The 18,915-nt window shown below is 37.6% G+C and overlaps 2 protein-coding genes across 3 annotated transcripts; one reads left to right on the top strand and one right to left on the bottom strand.

The window, feature by feature from the left end:
* Positions 1-4,702: 4,702 nt before the first annotated feature.
* Positions 4,703-5,851, top strand: LOC130943509 (aquaporin TIP1-3-like). Its single transcript, XM_057871414.1, has 2 exons — positions 4,703-5,130; positions 5,300-5,851. The coding sequence occupies exons 1-2, from the start codon at positions 4,747-4,749 to the stop codon at positions 5,672-5,674; spliced, it is 759 nt and encodes a 252-aa protein (XP_057727397.1). The 5' UTR covers positions 4,703-4,746; the 3' UTR covers positions 5,675-5,851.
* A 972-nt stretch (positions 5,852-6,823) lies between these two features.
* Positions 6,824-8,618, bottom strand: LOC130944823 (transcription factor MYB48-like). Of its 2 annotated transcripts, none has more exons than XM_057873369.1 (3): positions 8,365-8,618; positions 8,157-8,286; positions 6,824-7,652 (listed from the first exon to the last, which is right to left on the bottom strand). In XM_057873369.1, the coding sequence occupies exons 1-3, from the start codon at positions 8,417-8,419 to the stop codon at positions 7,172-7,174; spliced, it is 666 nt and encodes a 221-aa protein (XP_057729352.1). In that variant the 5' UTR covers positions 8,420-8,618; the 3' UTR covers positions 6,824-7,171. The 2 variants fall into 2 exon arrangements, with proteins under 2 accessions (XP_057729352.1, XP_057729350.1); XM_057873367.1 differs by having other exon boundaries at positions 8,394-8,615.
* Between the last annotated feature and the right edge of the window lie 10,297 nt (positions 8,619-18,915).

Raw genomic sequence — 18,915 nt, 5'->3', positions numbered from 1 at the left:
CAGTTCCGGAAACAGGGGAACAGGGACAATTGGAGCTAAAATTCATGAGCTTGAGTGGCCATCACAAGTCAATCAAAGTCTGGGCAGAGGTAAATGGCCGCCGTGTACGCGTTCTCATAGATTGTAGGGCTTCGGACAACTTCGCGACACCAGAGATTATCACCGAGTTGGGCCTGAGAATTGACAACACCCCTAAGTTCCAGGTCAAGGTAGCGGACAGTACCAATACAGAGGGACAGGGAAGGTATTTGGGTGTCACACTCCAATTCAAGGAAGTGGCAATCAAGGAAGACTTCTTCATCTTTCCAACTGACGAAGCGGAATTTGTCCTGGGACTGGCTCGCGTGGCTAGATAAGTTGGGAGACGTTCTTGCAAACTTCAAAAAATCACGCCTTCGATTTCGGAATGGGGATAGCATGGTCACATTGCAGGGGGACCCGGAGCTGTGCTATGGAGGTATGCACCTTCAATCTGCAGTTTTGTCCATTCAAGAAGGGGGAGAAGGATTTATGGTCCAGCTGTGGCCCATGACTTTGCAAGCGGCTACGGTATCGCAGGTGCCGCAGGTAATCGAATCAGTGTTAGCATCTCATGCTAAGGTGTTTCAGGCATTACCGGGGTTGCCACCACATCGTCACCATGATCATGTCATTCCACTAATAGAAGGAGCTTCAGTTCCGAATATAAGACCTTATCGTTACCCGCACCATCAGAAAGCAGTAATTGAACTAATGGTACAAGAAATGCTGGCCTCAGGGATAATTCGGCCAAGTTCCAGTCCCTATGCGAGTCCGATATTGTTGGTGAAGAAAAAGGACGGCAGCTGGAGATCTTGTGTCGATTATAGGGCATTAAATGGTATTACGGTGCCGAATAAATTTCCTATTCCTGTCATTGATGAGCTACTCGATGAATTGGCGGGAGCTACAATTTTCTCTAAGCTGGATTTAAAATTGGGGTACCAACAAATTCAGATGAAGGATCAAGACATCCACAAGACCACCTTCCGCACTCATGAGGGCCATTATGAGTTTCTAGTCATGCCCTTCGGCTTGACCAACGCCCCTAGCTCCTTCCAAGCCTTGATGAATGACATTCTTAAGCCTCTATTGCGGAAATTTGTCCTAGTTTTTTTTTATGATATCCTCATCTACAGTCAGGATATGGCTAGCCATGCCCTTCATCTCCAACAAGTTTTCCAGATTTTAGTGGAGAACCAGCTGGTGTTGAATGAGAAGAAATGCACATTCGCAGTTAGCTCGGTGGAGTACTTGGGCCACATTATCTCAGCACAAGGGGTCTCGGCAGATCCTAACAAAACCACAGCAATGCTAGAGTGGCCGGTGCCTACGGACCAGCGAGCTTTACGGGGATTCTTGGGCCTTGCCGGCTACTATAGGCGGTTTGTGCAAGGATATGGGGTAATCGCCAAGCCGTTAACGGAGCTGACAAAGCGAAATGCGTTTGAATGGAATGCCAAGGCACAGGAGGCTTTCGAGAGATTGAAGAGGCTGATGGCAGACCTACTGACTCTAGCAGTCCCAAATTTCAATCAAGACTTTGTTTTGGAAACGGATGCATCGAGTGAAGGGTTGGGTGCGGTGCTGTCCCAGCAAGGCAGACCAATAGCATTCCTAAGCCAAGCACTATCTCCAAGGGCCCGACAAAAATCTGCATATGAGAGGGAGTTGATGGCCATTGTCTTCGCTGTCCAAAAGTGGAGGCATTACTTGTTGGGTCGCCATTTTATTGTTCTCACAGATCAGCGAAGTCTGAAGTTCCTCACAGACCAGCGACTTATGGACCCAACTTACTTGAAGTGGACCACTAAATTGTTAGGCTTGGATTTTGAGATCCGATACCGGCCAGGCCTTGAGAATAAGGCAGCAGATGCGTTGTCACGGCAAATGATGGCAATGGCGATTTCAGTAGTACATATAAACCTCTGGGAAACGGTGGAAGAGGAGGTGGCTCACGACCAAAAGCTACAAAAGATTGTGGTCGCCTTGCAGCAGGGGCGAGATGACTATCCGGGGTATTCCCTACATAAGGGTCGGCTGTTTTATCAAGGGAGAGCAGTGTTGCCTGCAAATTCTTCTCAGATCCCACTTTTGCTGGCTGAGTCCCATGACAGCGGGACGGGTGGACATTCAGGCTTCTTTCGAACCTATAAGCGGCTGGCAGCAGCGGTTCATTGGCGCGGCATGAGGTAACGGATTAGGGATTATGTTGCGGGCTGCCACACTTGCCAGCAAAACAAGCATGCAGCGATGAAACCGGCGGGGCTGTTGCAGCCACTACCAGTCCCGGAGCGAGTTTAGGAGCACGTTATGATGGATTTTGTGGCGGCATTGCCAAAATCCAAAGGCATGGACACTATCCTAGTAGTGGTTGATCGGTTAACTAAATATGCTCACTTTATCCCCTTAGCTCATCCATTTTCAGCCAAGGAGGTGGCACTAGCTTTTATTAAAGAGGTAGTTAAACTGCACGGGTTTCCCAAGTCAATCATATCGGATAGAGATAGGGTGTTCATGAGTAAGTTTTGGTCCGAACTGTTCCAAGCAGCAAGGACAAAATTGAAGTACAGCACGACATTTCATCCGCAAACCGATGGCCAAACCGAGGTGGTGAATCGGTGTTTAGAGACTTATTTGCGGTGTTTTGTGGAGGCTACCCAAAGAAATGGTTGGAGTGGCTACCATGGGCTGAGTTTTGGTTTAATACCTCCTACAATGTCTCAACCCAAACAACTCCATTTCAAGCACTTTATGGGGTTCCGGCACCTATTCTTTTCCGGGGAGAGACATTTCCATCACATGTTGAGGAGGTGGCAGCATTGACGGCAGCCAGGGATGCGGTGTTGGCAGAGTTGAAGATGCACTTGGTGCAGGCTCAGCAGCGGATGAAACAAGCAGCGGATAGGCATCGAAGAGATATCGAGTTCAAGCCGGGTGAGTGGGTTTATTTGAAAATGCAACCATATCAGATGCGGACACTAGCGCGGAGGGTCAATGAAAAGCTAAGCCCTCGGTACTATGGACCGTTTGAAGTGGTTGAGAGGATAGGGGCAGTGGCATACAGGTTAGCCATGCCTCAAGGGTGCAGACTTCACCCGGTCTTCCATGTTAGCAAGTTGAAAAAGACTGTCCCGCCGCAGCAGCAGGTACAGACGCTTCCACCAGGGCTGGCTGAGGACGGTGAGCTGGTGATGCAGCCATCCCAGATTGTGGCATCGCGAACCGCAGAGAATGGGGCCTTGGAGTATTTAGTGCGTTGGGTTGGCCTATCTCCTTGTGAGGACAACTGGGAGCGAGCAGCGACACTGCGGGCCACCTTTCCGGAGCTCCACCTTGAGGACAAGGTGGTTGTCCGAGGGGGGAGTATTGATAGAGAGGCGCCTACTACTAACAGGTTTGGACTGTGTTACAAAAGGAGAGGTAAGTAGGGATCAAGTAGAAGTGTTTTAAGAGTTGTTAGGATATCCAGCTGGCTACTACTCCTATCATAATCCTTAATCAAATTTCTGATCTTTTGGTTTATTTTATACTTTTTCTCATTAATTCAGGATACGTTTGTTTTTATGGGATTTTTCATCGAAGTTCTGTTGTCATGAAGAACATGTATCACACATAGTAATTAAGCATTCAGCCTTATTCATTAAATATTAGAGAGATGAACAGATAAAGCCGTCCCAATAATTTTGTGGGAAGTGGTTATATCCATGGAGCGAGATCTATCTGTAGACTGTAGTGTTGTTCTCATTATGGCACGATTAACAAATTAAAAGGCAACTTGGTTTAAAGTTACATCAGCCCTTTCAGCCGTCCATAATAAACAAATTAAATTATCTTCAAGAAGCAGCGGATAATCTTAAAAATTGTGACAATTTCTTCGATGCCATCGGTGTGCGGTCTGGCTGTTAATCTTTCATATTTGTGGACGAATACAGAGTCTAATATATAAGAGGCATGTCAATTCTCTGCATTATTGCATTGCCTATTAATATTATTGTTTTGTATAATGTTGAGTACTTGAGTAGTTGAGTTTAATGCAAGATTACAAGTACAGATCAAAGATGCTTAAGTATTCAAGCCAAAACCACTAGTGTCCAACTTCTCTTAAAAAAAAAACACACATTAAACATTTAGGCATTTAGAAATGACAAAAATGTATTGGCTTCTTTGTTTGAACTTGCAGCTTAATATTGAAACTTATGTAACATAGTTATCATCGTTAATTACATTTCACATAATAATTATAAGATTAAAGATTAAGCTTCGGATGATTACATTGACGTGGACTCTACTCCACGGTAAACAGCCTAGTTTAGAGCATCATATGAATTTGATAAAATTAGTTTAAAGAAAAGGAAATGAGCTCATTGTACCGCTAATGAAAGATGATAAATTGATAATAATGAACAATAATGAGTTATAATGAATGATAATAAATCCAACACAACTACCACACCGTTTTCTACAAAAGAAAATGTGTGTTTGGTCCAAAAGCTCAGGCCATGATTGATGGACCCACCATGGGGCAATGGTCGGTCAAAAGTCTTGGCACAGCCACAGAATTGCCATCAAACCGTACACGTGGCTTCACGAGAGCCAGTAGGAGGCAACCTCCCTCCTCTTTTTGAATTTTGCTCCTCGTGCCTTAACACTCCATATATAAAAACCAGCATTGCAGCAAAGGTGAGAGCAACAACTCGAGTGATTGAAAGAAAACAATTAAGAAGAATGCCGATCTCTAAAATTGTGATTGGAAATGCTTCTGAGTTGAGGCAAGGCGATGCGCTTAAGGCCGCACTCGCTGAGTTCATCTCAATGCTTATCTTTGTTTTTGCCGGACAAGGCTCCGGCATGGCTTATAATAAGTTGACAAACAATGGCGCAGCAACACCAGCTGGCGTAGTGGCAGCATCATTGTCTCACGCCTTTGCTCTCTTTGTTGCAGTCTCCGTTGCCGCCAACATCTCCGGCGGCCACGTCAACCCTGCCGTCACTTTCGGCGCTTTCATTGGTGGCCACATCACTCTCCTCAGAACCATTCTCTACTGGATTGCTCAGTTGCTTGGCTCCGTTGTTGCTTGCTTGCTCCTTAAATTCGCCACAGCCGGACTAGTAAGTATTAACTTCTCTCAAAAGTTTAAGCCTATAAAAAAAGATTTACAAATGCATCAAAATTAAATTTACTATAAAACATTTTATTGAGAGTGCATCAAAATTAAATTGATAAAAAAATTTAGTAAATAGTTATAGTTCTAACCTACTACAATCTGCTCGGATGCAGGAAACATCTGCATTTGCACTATCTTCTGGGGTTGGAGCATCGAATGCATTGGTGTTTGAGATTGTGATGACCTTTGGTCTGGTGTACACGGTGTATGCTACTGCCGTGGACCCAAAGAAGGGTGACATTGGGATCATTGCTCCAATTGCCATTGGCTTCATTGTGGGTGCTAACATATTAGCCGGTGGGGCATTTGATGGTGCATCCATGAACCCAGCTGTATCTTTTGGGCCTGCTGTTGTTAGCTGGACTTGGGCCAACCACTGGGTCTACTGGACCGGCCCATTCATTGGTTCTGCTATTGCAGCTATTGTCTACGACACTTTCTTTATTAACCACCACACTCATGAACCGCTCCCCGTCGCAGATTACTAGCACCATACTCACCTAAAACAACTAATTAAACTCCAAATACGTGGGATGGCTTTACTTTTCTGCCTTCACTTTGTTTTTCTTTTTTTGAAGTGGATTCCTATGAGCTATGTTCCATTCTAAAATCTCCTTTTATTTGAAGCAATGTTCATTTCGTTGAGAGTATAATGGTTTTGGTAATTTATATAGCTCCAGTAAAAAATAATGAAGAATATGCGATGCTTATTATGCTACTCATCATGCTTCTTTGTGGTCATGGTGTGTAACATGTATAGAGTAGTAGTGTTAAGTAGTTGAACAGATGAAAGGATAAATTAAAGTAGAACCCGAACCTGATTCGTATATAATATAATATTAAAAGAGAAAATTACATATTCTGTGTGAAAAGAACAAAGTTGGATGCGGGCATTATTAAGAAAAGTGTGATTAATTAACTAATTAATATCAAGGATTCCAATCACGTACAGAATCTTCACTTTATATGAAGAAAAGTCTTACACCCAAAATTGGTCAGCAACTACTGAAAAAAATATATATTAAGAAAATAAAAACATATGAAGTCATTTGCAATGTTAAATTTCTTCACAAAATGTTATAAAAGGCCAAAACACCTTAAGATAAAAATAATACTTTTTTTTTCTTAGAGACATGAAAACAAAATCAAATTAAACTAAAGTTATTTTGCTAAAGATTTGTGATGTATGATATAAAATACAAGGAAATAATTTGAGTTATGTATTTTCACTTTTCAGTCAACAATAAATTGTAATTTTAGAATAATACTTTTTTATCTTATATTCGAATTTAAAAAATAAATTTATTGTATTTTAAGTAGATAGTTATTTTAAGCCAATAAGTTATAGTTCAAACGGTATAGTTTTTCCATACTCATGTAAGAGGTTGTGGATTCGAGTCCCCTATCTTTTGTTAAAAAAAAAAAGTAGATAGTTATTTTATTCTCATTGATATATTTTACTATAATTTTCATTCTAATTCACAAATTGAATTCTTTTGATCACGTTATGATGTTCAAATGGCACCCTCACCACTGCGGGTTCATCTTATATATATGCTTTGCATGTTATTATTTGATGGTAATTAACTAATAATAAAAGAAGAGCTATATTAGTATAGGCGTATATAGAAACAATAAAATAAACAAGTGCTTGATATTTTACATTCATAACAGAACATAACATATTCATATTGAAGATGCCTTCTTTTGAAAGTAGATAAGCAAGGCATTGGGACATTGACATAAGAAACTATAGATAGAGTAGTAGTAGTAGTTACTCTTGTGGCTATTATAATTTATTTCTGCTATATCACACTATATGTAGCTAGAAGTAAAGCATGGCATAAACTTGGAGGAACTATTATATGGTGCTAGCTATACACATGTTAGAGACTTTGTTTCTTAATACTAAAAGCACACACATTACTATATATGAACAAAATATTTGATGATGTTGGGGGAAAAAGAATAAATGGTAGTGATGATTAGCCAGTTAGAAATGAGGAAAAATATGGGTCACTAGTTGGGAATAACACACTTTGTTCATCCATCACCCAAAGTGGGTCAGAAGAATACTCCCATGATGGTGGACTTGAGAAGTTGCAACCCTCTTCACTCTTATTCCCATCATAAACAACAATGTTCTTCTCTTCACAAAGCTCAATATCTTTCCATATATCATCCATGGAGAACCCTTCTTCTTCCTTCAAATCGGTTGAGCAGTCCACAGTCATGACGGGCCCCCCTGTGTCATAGAAGCTCTCTTCTCCAGCTTTCTTGGAAGCATGCGAATCAACAGCTTGGTTGTTGTTGTTGTTTGAAGAGAGTGAGGAATGGCAGCTTGACGAACTTGGTGATGCAAGCGCGCGCTTCTCCTCTTGAGCCTTCTTCCTCATGTGAGTTCTAAAGTAATTCTTGATCTCGTTGTCCGTGCGCCCGGGCAGCTTCCGAGCAATTCTTGACCATCTATACATACCATGAGAGCATGTTAAAGAAGAATGTATTTGTCCAATGCGTATAATGGATAATTTATTTGGCTCGATATGAGTTAAAAAAATGAACATCTAGAATAAAATACTACTAATTTCTTAAACACAATACATCCATATTATCTATAATAACCATTCGGGTAATAAAAATCTAATATCCTACTGAATCGAATATCTTTAAACTTCCATTGTACATATTGTATAAATTCTCTATTGACTCCCTATACCTCCTCGTAAAAAATATAACCATTTAATTCAGTTATTACAAGTAGTTTCATATTATCTATGTTATAACTTGTTTATCAATAGAATAAATCAAAATTTGAAATTTGAAAGAAAGTTTATAGTTTGAGTATATTTAATTTACCAAAATATGTTTCATCTATAAAAAAAAATAAAGACAACTTGAATTGGACGAGTTATATCTGAAGAATTTGATGACACAAGAATATGATTCACGTGAAAGAGTTGTTTGATGTACCTATTGCCCCACTTGGAGTGGAGGTCCAAGACAAGCTTCTCTTCAAAGGGAGTGAGCTTGCCACGTTTGAGGCCGGGGTGGAGGTAGTTAACCCAGCGGAGGCGGCAGCTCTTACCAGTTCGATTGAGACCTACAACAAAAATATATAGAATTGGGTGGTTAAAGGGAGTGGCGGTTTCAAAAAGCATCATGCCCAAATAAGCATTACCTATCAAGTGTCTCCCGCCACCTTCAAACCTGAAACCTTTGCTATAAAGTCCCATTTCCTGTCTCCAAACAGCCCCACAAATGAAACTAACTTCAAGTCCTCTTGCTCAGTCCATGGCCCCTTTCGAAATTCCTGCTTCTGCGATTGCTTCTGTTGCTCTTCGTTAACCATTTTTCCCATTCTCTCTCTCTCTCTCTCTTTTTCTCTTCAACTAACTTTTTACCTTCTTCTTTCTGATGATGCTTTTGCCCACCTATGCAACCATCCACTATTTATATGCCTCTTTCCACAATCTCTAATTTACTTTTATTTTTTTATTTTTTATAATAAGTAGTGTTGCGTATCCACCGTTCATCCCCTGCGCATGCTCCTCCTGTCAATTGCTTCAGCCCATTTTGAAACCATGACATCACCCACTTCAATATATGCACGGAATCATTTCAAGTGTTTCAATATTAAAGATATTTCCGTAATTTTATTCCTTAATCTTAATTATAAAATTTAATTTGTATATTAATCAGTAGTTATATATTTATGTATAATTATTAAAATATTCAGTTAATTTTATTCCTTAATCTTAATTATAAAATTTAATTTATATATTAAAATCAGTAGTTATATATTTATATATAATTATTAAAATATTCAGTTAATTTTATTTGTTAATCTTAATTATAAAATTTAATTTATATATTAAAATCAGTCATTATTATATATTTGTATAATGATTTGATCATCATTATTTTTTCTTCTCATTGTACCCATAGTCACTACTTGCATAAGTATTAAATTTATTTTTGTAAATTACTAAACACTTGATCAATTGAAAATAGTTACTACTCTGTTGGATTCATTATGAATTTCTAAGATACATCTTTTATTTTTCTTTTCTGAATTCAAGTACAGTATTAAAAGCATTTTGGTGGATTAAAATAACAAGTTTGTCTTACAATTATCACAACTTAGATATAATATATAGTGATTTAATCATATTAAAATATTATTTGGTTAGTGAACAATATAAAATAGTTTAATAAAAATAATTTTAGTATTCAATTAATCACAACATGGATAGATGGAATATTGCGGCCCTTGACTTGAGGAAAGGGCAGGGCAGAAAACTGAAGATGCGGACAAAGCTTTGAGAAATGGGAACACGTTGTTGATATGTTTTATTACAGCAGCCCAACCTTTTTCACTCAAATATAATAATCAAAATAATAATTGTAATTAAAACAAAAAAAAAAATAAACCTAGGCAGCGAGGCAGTAGTAGCCAGCATCTATGAGAGATTAATGGCATGTGCATGCTTCGCCCAGCAGGATTCCATTTTTCCATTTACGTAATGTCGGACCACTTTTAGTTATAATTCTCTTCGAATTTGGGACGCCAGCTTTAATTTGTTTCAATTTTTTGGCATTTCTAAACAACAAAAGCATCCATGTCAATTATGATATTTCTTTAAGGGAACTTTTTAGGGTGGTAAAAATATATTTTGGTATTTAAAAGAACCAAAACAGATAATGAAATTGGTAATAATTTGGGAACTCTTTTATAAATATGGGTTTTAAGCATATAAATTCATGCAGGTTATTATTTGTACTGGCCAATCAACAAATTTATATTTTTTAATATTGTCAACAATGACGGCCAAAAATTAACAAAAAAAAACATGACAATAATCAAATATCATTACCAAATTCAACGTTTTCATACCAGAAATCAAAGATTTTTTGAAAAAAATGATTCGAAAAAAACATTAAAATCAATCACAAATTGTAAAAATTGTTGTGATAAAAATACTTTATCACATTTTATGTGGATATTTATTTTTCATAAGATAGAATTTTTCAAGAATGATTGTATTTAATATAATTTGAAAAAGTAAAACTTTGTACATATATAAATAGGGATATAGGCTGAGGCTTTTGACATACAATAGAAAAAATAAAAAATCTCTATTTTTATATACTGTTCTCTTCTTTCTCTCTTAGCCAATATGAGTTAAAAATAAAAATTGCCCACGAAATAATAAATTTAAAAATTTTTATTCAGTTATTTCACATCAAATTTTAAATTTCAAATTCTCCAATTTTAAATTTTTATAAAAAATTTCGTTAGTTATTTCAAAAAAATAACCATCTAAAATCCTACAATACTCTCTTTTTTTTTAACCGGCGGCCACCCCACCTTCATCAATAATCATCCCATTTCACGGTCGCTACTTGGCTTACCACACGCCACTCACCCTTAATAAAAATAACCATCCACTAAAGGATAAAAATAATCATCTACATATCTAATGATTGAACATCTAACATATTTTAATTATATATAACTAAATTCAATCCAATCAAAATAATCATCTGCATAAAAATAAAATAACCATCCGCATACCTACTAAAATGATCATCCTTAAAATAGAAGAAGATGATGAATAAATAGAAGAAATTATTATTGTGGTGAAACATAATTTTAAAGGACTAGTCATGACAAAAGCGGCACTGTTGTAAAGCATAGGGCTCAAATCATGAAAGAAGCTAACCATGCTTGGATCCGAAGAAGAAGAGCATGGTGGTATCATCGATGTGAAGAGACTCGAAGGAATGGGAGAAATCGAAAGCGCATCGGAGGAGGTGAGAACGGTGTCGGGAAGAAGGCACACACCGGCTGCGACGGAGGCGCTGGACGTCCAGGTTGCTGCGATGCCGTTAGTTCGATCCTCACAATATGTGCGTCCTCCCTTGGCGGTGGCCTGTGCGGCAACGACGCCAGTCGAAATAGTGTCGGCGCAATTTTTGATAGCGGCTGGTGACCGTGGCGTTAGTGTACTGGCGAGACTCCATGAGAAAGACATAGAACACTGACAAACCGTATTGAGAGAGAGAAGTGAGAGAGAGAGGTAGTTTATTTGTTTCCAAAATCGAAGGTAATCCTAATATTTGATTTAAATTTCAAATTAAAAACTGTTCAAAATTAATTAGTTGCCTATAATTTAAAATTAATTAATTGTCTATCAAATATTTTAAATTTTAAATTAATCACATTGTATGCATTGTACAATACCTCTATTGTCTCCTCATACTTTCCCATATATAAATTATCTTTATTATATTGGCTAATATTAATACTAGAGGCTTATATTTCTTATTTTATCTTCTTTATTTATTTATTTTACAACACGTTATTAGTACGAAACTCTGACCAATTTTTTAGGAAGACTCAGGTAACTAATTTTCATTATGTCAAAACTCTCTTATCTTGAATTTAATGCTCTTGATATATCTGGAAACAATTATTTATCATGGATATTAGATACTGAAATTCATCTTGATTCAATAGATCTTGGAGATACCATTAAGACTGAAAATAATGCATCCCAAAAGGATAAAGCCAAAGCCATGATTTTTTTTTGTCGTCATCTTGATGAAGGATTGAAAGATGAATATCTCACATTAAAAGATCCTGCAAATCTTTGGAAAGACCTTGAAGAAAGGTACAATCATCAAAAGACGGTGATACTTCCTCAATCCCGATATGAATGGACGCACTTGCGTCTACAGGATTTTAAATCCATAAATGAATATAATTCGGCAATGTTTCGAATCACCTCGAATGAAATTATGTGGGAAAAAGATATCTAATAATGATATGTTAGAGAAAACTTTCTCGACCTTTCATGCCTCGAATGTGCTTCTACAGCAGTAGTATCGAAAAAAATGATTTAAAAAATATTCTGAGTTAATTTCTTGCCTTCTTATTGTTGAACACAACAATGAGTTGCTCTTAAAGAATCACGAAGCGCGCCCTGCTGGCACCGCCCCATTTCCTAAAGTAAATGTGGCAAATCATTACCCCAAAAGAGATAAATGGCAAGGCTTTAGTAACAAGAAAAATTATGGAATGAAAAGAAATTATGTTCACAAGAAAGGATCTCAGGGCAAAATAAATCAACAGAGGATAAGTGTTTCCGTTGTAGTGAAAAAGGCCATTGGTCACGTATCTGTCGTACCACAAAGCACCTAGTCCATCTTTATCAAGCATCTTTGAAAAAGGATGACAAAGGAAAGGAAACAAATTTTGTTTCAAATTAAATGATGCTGAAAATTCCACCACTTATTATGATGTATCTGATTTCTTTGAGGATCCTAAAGGAAATATTGGTCATTTGATCAATGATGGAATAATTTAATATGTGAGATTGTTAAGTATCCATGTAAATAAATAATGTAAAAAACTTATTGTTAAGTTTTATTTTCTATGTATTTAAGTTTTAAATGTGATGTATATAAATAATGAAATATTAATGTTTATGAATTTTGAAATCATCAAATGTGTCAAGTTTTAAAATAAAATTTTATTATATGACATTATGTATAGTAATTTTATTCCGCTTCCATGTTTGCTTGTGGTGCATTGTTCATGAAAAACAAAAATATAACACCATAAGATGAGAAGATATAAAAACAAGGAAGCATACATTGTTGGAATGAGGTACTAATCACTAGAAATGAGTGAGTGAATTAGTGTGACATTAATGACAAATAGGTGTGTAAATTCTAAATTGCGCGATTTAGAACACACATTAGCATAAAAGCTATGTCACAAAAGAAGCATGCACTTTACTCATTCTAGTATGCTTGAGATACTTTAAGTGAACTTGTAAGGTAAAACAAGCATTAAAGAAGCATGAAAGCATGCAAGCTAAGCCTATAGATGCATATGTTCATGAAATATAATGCATTAAGGTAAATGCACAACATCATCCATCAAGAAGTTGCCTAATTACAAAATAAGGCTCAAATCACATGGTGGCCAAATCATGCAATTCAAAAAGAGTTACAAGCTCGAAGGCAATTCTCATCACTTGGTATTTTCAAAAGGTAAGCATGAAAAATTCAAAACCAAGTTAAATATAACCTCAATCATAGAATCCAACAAAGATTATCTAAAAACATTCATGCTAAAATAGCATTTAGGCAATAAGGGGCAGCAACGTATAGTAAACAAAGTCAATAATCCAACACTTATAATGAAAAGAGAGAAAATAAAATGAAAACTAACTAATTAACCAACTAAAATAAATGGTTATCCATGGTGTTTGGAAGTGTTGGATGAGGGATTGGAGGAGGGAAGAAGAAAGGAGAAGGAAAAAAATGGAAAGAGGAGAAGAAAAGAAATGGATGGAAGAAAGGGCATCCACGCGCACGCCCGCATGGCGCGCGCGCGTCGATGGCTTATTTCGAGAGTGGCGCGTACGCGTCATGTGCGTGAGCGCGCAAATAGGTTTGTGCTTCAGGCCCAATTTCCGCACAGTGCAGGCCTAACTCTCGGGTCAAGGTATGGAAGGTGGAACTTCTCAATCCACGCGTACACGTGCATGGCGCGCTCGCGTGGATGGTCCAAAACGCTTGATGCACGCGTACGCACGCAGTGCGCGTACGCGTGGATGGTGCTCTATTTCTCAAAAATTTTTGCTATGTTTTTGCACCAATCCAAGCATTCCAAACCTCCAAACAGCTACCAAAATACCATAAAACCTTATTTAACATACTAAACTACCAATTAGACTCATTAAAACAATCAAAACAAGAAATTAAACTAATTCTACTAATATGTACAAAAAGATAAAATGAAAAGAAGTTACCATGGTGGGGTGTCTCCCACCTAGCACTTCTGTTTATTGTCCTTAAGTTGGACTTATGGGGAGCTTCTCTCAAGGTGGCTTGTGCTTGTACTCATCTTGGAACTTCCACCAATGCTTGGACTTCCAATAAGCTCCATCATTCAAGATTAATATCTCCAAGCTTTGATGGAGTTCTTCACAAACCATGGGCTCCCAATGTTGATCCTCATGTGTTCCCGGATCCCATATTTTGTCTTCACACCCATCTCCAAGTTGATTATCATTAATCTATGTGGGTGGTGAGCAAGGTGAATTCTCAACAAAGTGACCAAACATCCTTCTAGACCCATGTACTCTAGTTATACACCAACCTTTGCTATAAAGCTTTGGACATGTGACCATAGTGAACCTAGAATGATGCCTCCAACCACTAACCATCTCTTTTTTACTCTTAAAGCCACTAATTTTTCTAAGTTGACCATCCGTCTCAAGCAAACCATATTCAAGGGGAATAACAAAGCTTAAGTATAAGGAATTTACCCACTTGAATGAGAGAATGGATGGTGGTGGCTTGGGGAGAGGTATCTCCAATGTGCTTGCAAGCTCTACTCCCTTGTTTGCTTCTTTGTCAATCTCCACCTCTTCATAAACTTCTTCATTCTCAATCCTTTGTTCATCAACTTCATCTAACTCTTCTCCATCACTCAAGTCATAAATGGGAGGTTGAGAGAAATCTACCTCCACATTACTTTTAAATTCATTAGGAGAAGGTTCTTCAAATTCAAAGGATTCTTCACCAAGAAGATTGGATGCATGATCTTCATCACCAAGGGAACTCAATTCTTGCTTCATTCTCTCCAAGTCTTCATATAGAATATGCCTCGGAGGTTGTGCACATTCCTCCTCAACATCAAATTTACTCTTCTTGGAGGGATTTTCTTTGATTTTAGCTTCCCATGGAAGTTCCGCATCTCCTAAGTCTTCAACCACTTCTTCCTTTTCTTCAATAATCATAGGCTTCTCCAATTGTGCTAATACAAAGTGGCATTCCTCATTTTTCACCGGAGTTTCCAATCTCTCCTTCATGCTATGCTCTTTAATTGATTCTCAACATGTGACCATGGGAGTGCTTTGAGTGCTCAAGCATTGGGAGGCTAAAATGCTTACTACCTTGGTCAAGGTAGCCATAAATTCTAGTGTCTCCCTTTGCATTTCTCCTTGCCCTTGAAGTATGAGGCTAAGGATTTCATCCATTGAGGATTGGAGTGGATAAGAGGGTTCATTGTCTTGGAGAAAGGGTTCATTATAGGAAGGTGATTCTTCTTGGTAAGGTGGTGGTGTGTATTGAGGTGGTTCTTGGGAGTAGTAATCTTGGAATTGTGGTTCCATGTATAGCTCATATGGTTCAAAAGGTGGTTGGTATGGTGGGTAAGGATCATGGTCATATGGAGGTGTTTGTTGAAAATAGGCTTGTGAGTGTGGTTGAGGCTCATGTTGAGGATATGACTCATAGGCATATGGTGGTGGTTCTTGAAAGTCACAAGGAGATTCACCATAGCCATTGGATTGGTATGCATCATAGAATGGCTCTTCTTTATAGTGCATTGGTGGAGGTTGTTGCCAAGAGGATTGATCATAAGCATAAGGCTCTTTCCACCTTTGATTATCCCATTCTTGATACACATTCTCATCAAAGTTCCCATCACCTACAACATAGTTGTAACTACACTCATAGCCAAAGTGTTTCATGGTAGCAAGAGAAAATAAGAAACAAAAAACTAATAAGAAATAATGAAACCAAATACTAAGACTAGCAAAAACTAACAAGCAATCCAAAAATCAAGCTATTCACAATATTCACATATATACAATAACCAATAACACAACACCATTGCAATTCCCCGGCAACGACGCCATTTTGATGATTTGATTTTTGACGGTTTAGAATTTTACAAATGAATTCTCGTTGCAAGTATAGTTTCTAAACCAACAATAATCCTTTCATACAAAAGATTGTTTGTCACAAGTAACAAACCCCTAAATTTATAAACTGAAGTATTGAACCTCGGGTCGTTCTCCCTAGGAATTACAATAAAGTGTCTTGTTATTGGTTATGAGTTATTTTTGGGGTTTTGATAAGAGGCATGAAAGATAAATGGCAAGAAAGTAAACTAATGGCTAAAAAGGTCTTGGTAAGGGTTGGTGGTTAAGGAGGTCTATCCTAATCACTAACCACAATATGAGAATTGGCAAGGATTAATCTCATTAAATCATCCTCTAACTAGTAGTAAAGGAAAGTCAAATGAGCTATATCAATCCTAGTCCATAAGTCCTAACTCTCCACTAATTCAATTAGTGAGAACTAGAGTCAATGGATCCCAATCATCAATTACTTGGACATTAGTAACTCAAGAGTTCCTAAGTTACCTTTCCAAGCCAAGAACATAAAACTCTACTCTAGAATCCAACCAAGCATTTTCTCAAACACTTGGAAGGCATAAAAGGAAAGCATAGTAAAATTGCAAGAAAATTAAATCTACACTACTCAATTGCAAGGAATTAAACAACAACAAATCAAATGAACACAATTATTATGGATTACCTTGAATTGAATTGGAAGAAAGTAGAAGGAACAAAAGTAGATCTACAACAAGGTATAAGAACAACATAAAAGAGATTACAATAAAAGAATAGAAGAAGAATGAATCTAACAACAAGGAATTGAGAAGTAGAAGTAGAGGAATGAATGATTTAAAACCTAGATCTAAGAACTAAACCTAATCCTAATCCTAATTCTAGAGAGAAGAGAGAGCTTCTCTCTCTAGAAACTAACTCTAATTACTAAACTAAGCTAAACTAAACTAATGGTAACTAACTTTTTCATCCCTCTTCAATCCTTGGCTTAAATAGCATCAGAAATGAGTTGGATTGGGCCCACAAGGCTTGTAAATTCGCTAGCCACGAGTTTGCATGAAGTGAATCACGTGCACCAACGGCGCGTACGCGTACAGTGCGCCTACGCGTCCTTATACATATAGCAACTATGACAAATCTTATATCGTTTCGAAGCCCCGGATGTTAGCTTTCCAACCCAACTAGAACCGCATCATTTGGACCTGTGTAGCTCAAGTTATGGTCGTTTAAGTGCGAAGAGGTCGGCTTGACAGCTTTCTGGTTCTTTCATTTCTTCATGAGTTCTCCAACTTTTCATGCTTTCTTTCTTCATTTCCTTGATCCAATCTTTGCCTCCTAAACCTTAAATCACTTAACAAACATATCAAGACATCTAATGGAATCAAGGTGAATTAAATTTAGCTATTTTAAGACCTAAAAAGCATGTTTTCACTCTTAAGCACAATTAAAAGAGAATATACAAAACCATGCTATTTCATTGAATAAATGTGGGTAAAATGTGATAAAATCCCCAAAAATCAATACAAGATAAACCCTACAAATGAGGTTTATCAGACATTCACTAAAGAACCAGAAGATTCTTAAATCTAGTGAATTTTGTTGTGCTGCATGTTCCAAGAGAAGTTAATTTTAAGGCCGTTACCAGTAAAGATTGGATTTGGGTCTCCTGAATTCCTAGAAAGGATTCAATGCGATATATGTGGACCTATTCATCCACTATGTGGATCTTTTAGATATTTTATGATCCTGATAGACGCATCTTCGAGATGGTCACATGTGTGCTTATTGTCTTCTCGCACTCTGGCGTTTGCGAGATTACTGGCTCAAATTATTTGATTAAAAGCACAATTTCCAGAAAATCCAATCAAAATAATTCATCTTGATAATACTGGTGAATTTTCTTCCCAAGCCTTTGATGCTTATTGTATGGCTAATGGAATAAGTGTTGAACATCCAGTAGCTCATGTTCACACACAAAATGGGTTAGCATAATCATTTATTAAACGCCTCTAATTAATTGCTTGACCCTTACTTATGAGAACAAATCCCCCAACTTCGGTTTGAGGGTATGCTATTTTACATGCCGCAGCACTTATTCGATTGAGGCCAACGAGTTACCATCAGTTCTTTCATATGCAATTAGCTTTTGGCCAGCAGCCAAATGTTTCCCATTTAAGAATATTTGGGTGCGCGATATATGTTCCCATTGCACCACCTAATCGTACCAAAATGAGATCCCAAAGAAAATTGGGGATATATGTCGGATATGAATCTCCCTATATAGTAAGGTATTTTGAGATACAAACTGGAGATGGATTTAAAGTCCGATTTGCGGATTGTCATTTTGATGAATTAAAATTTTTAACATTAAGGGGGAGAGAATAAGCTTTCTAGAAAGTAACTTAATTGGAATGCATCATCCTTGATGCATTTAGATCCTCGATCAGGGCAATGTGAACTAAAAGTTCAAAAGATTACACATTTGTAAAAAATAGCAAATGAATTGTGATGAGCGGATAATTTGTACGCTTTTTGGCATTGTTTTTAGTATGTTTTTAGTAGTTTTAGTTGAGTTTTTAGTATATTTTTATTAGTTTTTAATTAAAATTCACTTTTCTGGACTTTACTATGAGTTTTTGTGTTTTTCTGTGATTTCAGGTATTTTCTGGCTGAAATTGAGGGACCTGAGCAAAAATCTGATTCAGAGACTGAAAAGGACTGCAGATGCTGTTGGATTCTGACCTCCCTGCACTCGAAGTGGATTTTTTGGAGCTACAGAAGCCCAATTGGCGCGCTCTCAACGGCGTTGGAAAGTAGACATCCTGGGCTTTCCAGCAATATATGATAGTCCATACTTTTCCCAAGCTTTGATGGCCCAAACCGGCGTTCAAAGTCACCCTCAGAATTCCCAGCGTTAAACGTCGGAACTGGCACCAAAATGGGAGTTAAACGCCCAAACTGGCATAAAAGCTGGCGTTTAACTCCAAGAAGAGTCTCTACACGAAAAATGC

The sequence above is a fragment of the Arachis stenosperma genome, chromosome 8 (genome assembly GCF_014773155.1).
Source record: "Arachis stenosperma cultivar V10309 chromosome 8, arast.V10309.gnm1.PFL2, whole genome shotgun sequence".
NCBI classification, from domain to species: domain Eukaryota; kingdom Viridiplantae; phylum Streptophyta; class Magnoliopsida; order Fabales; family Fabaceae; genus Arachis; species Arachis stenosperma.
The sequence above is the reverse complement of the archived record's forward strand: the minus strand, read 5'-3'. Positions and strand labels throughout refer to the sequence as shown.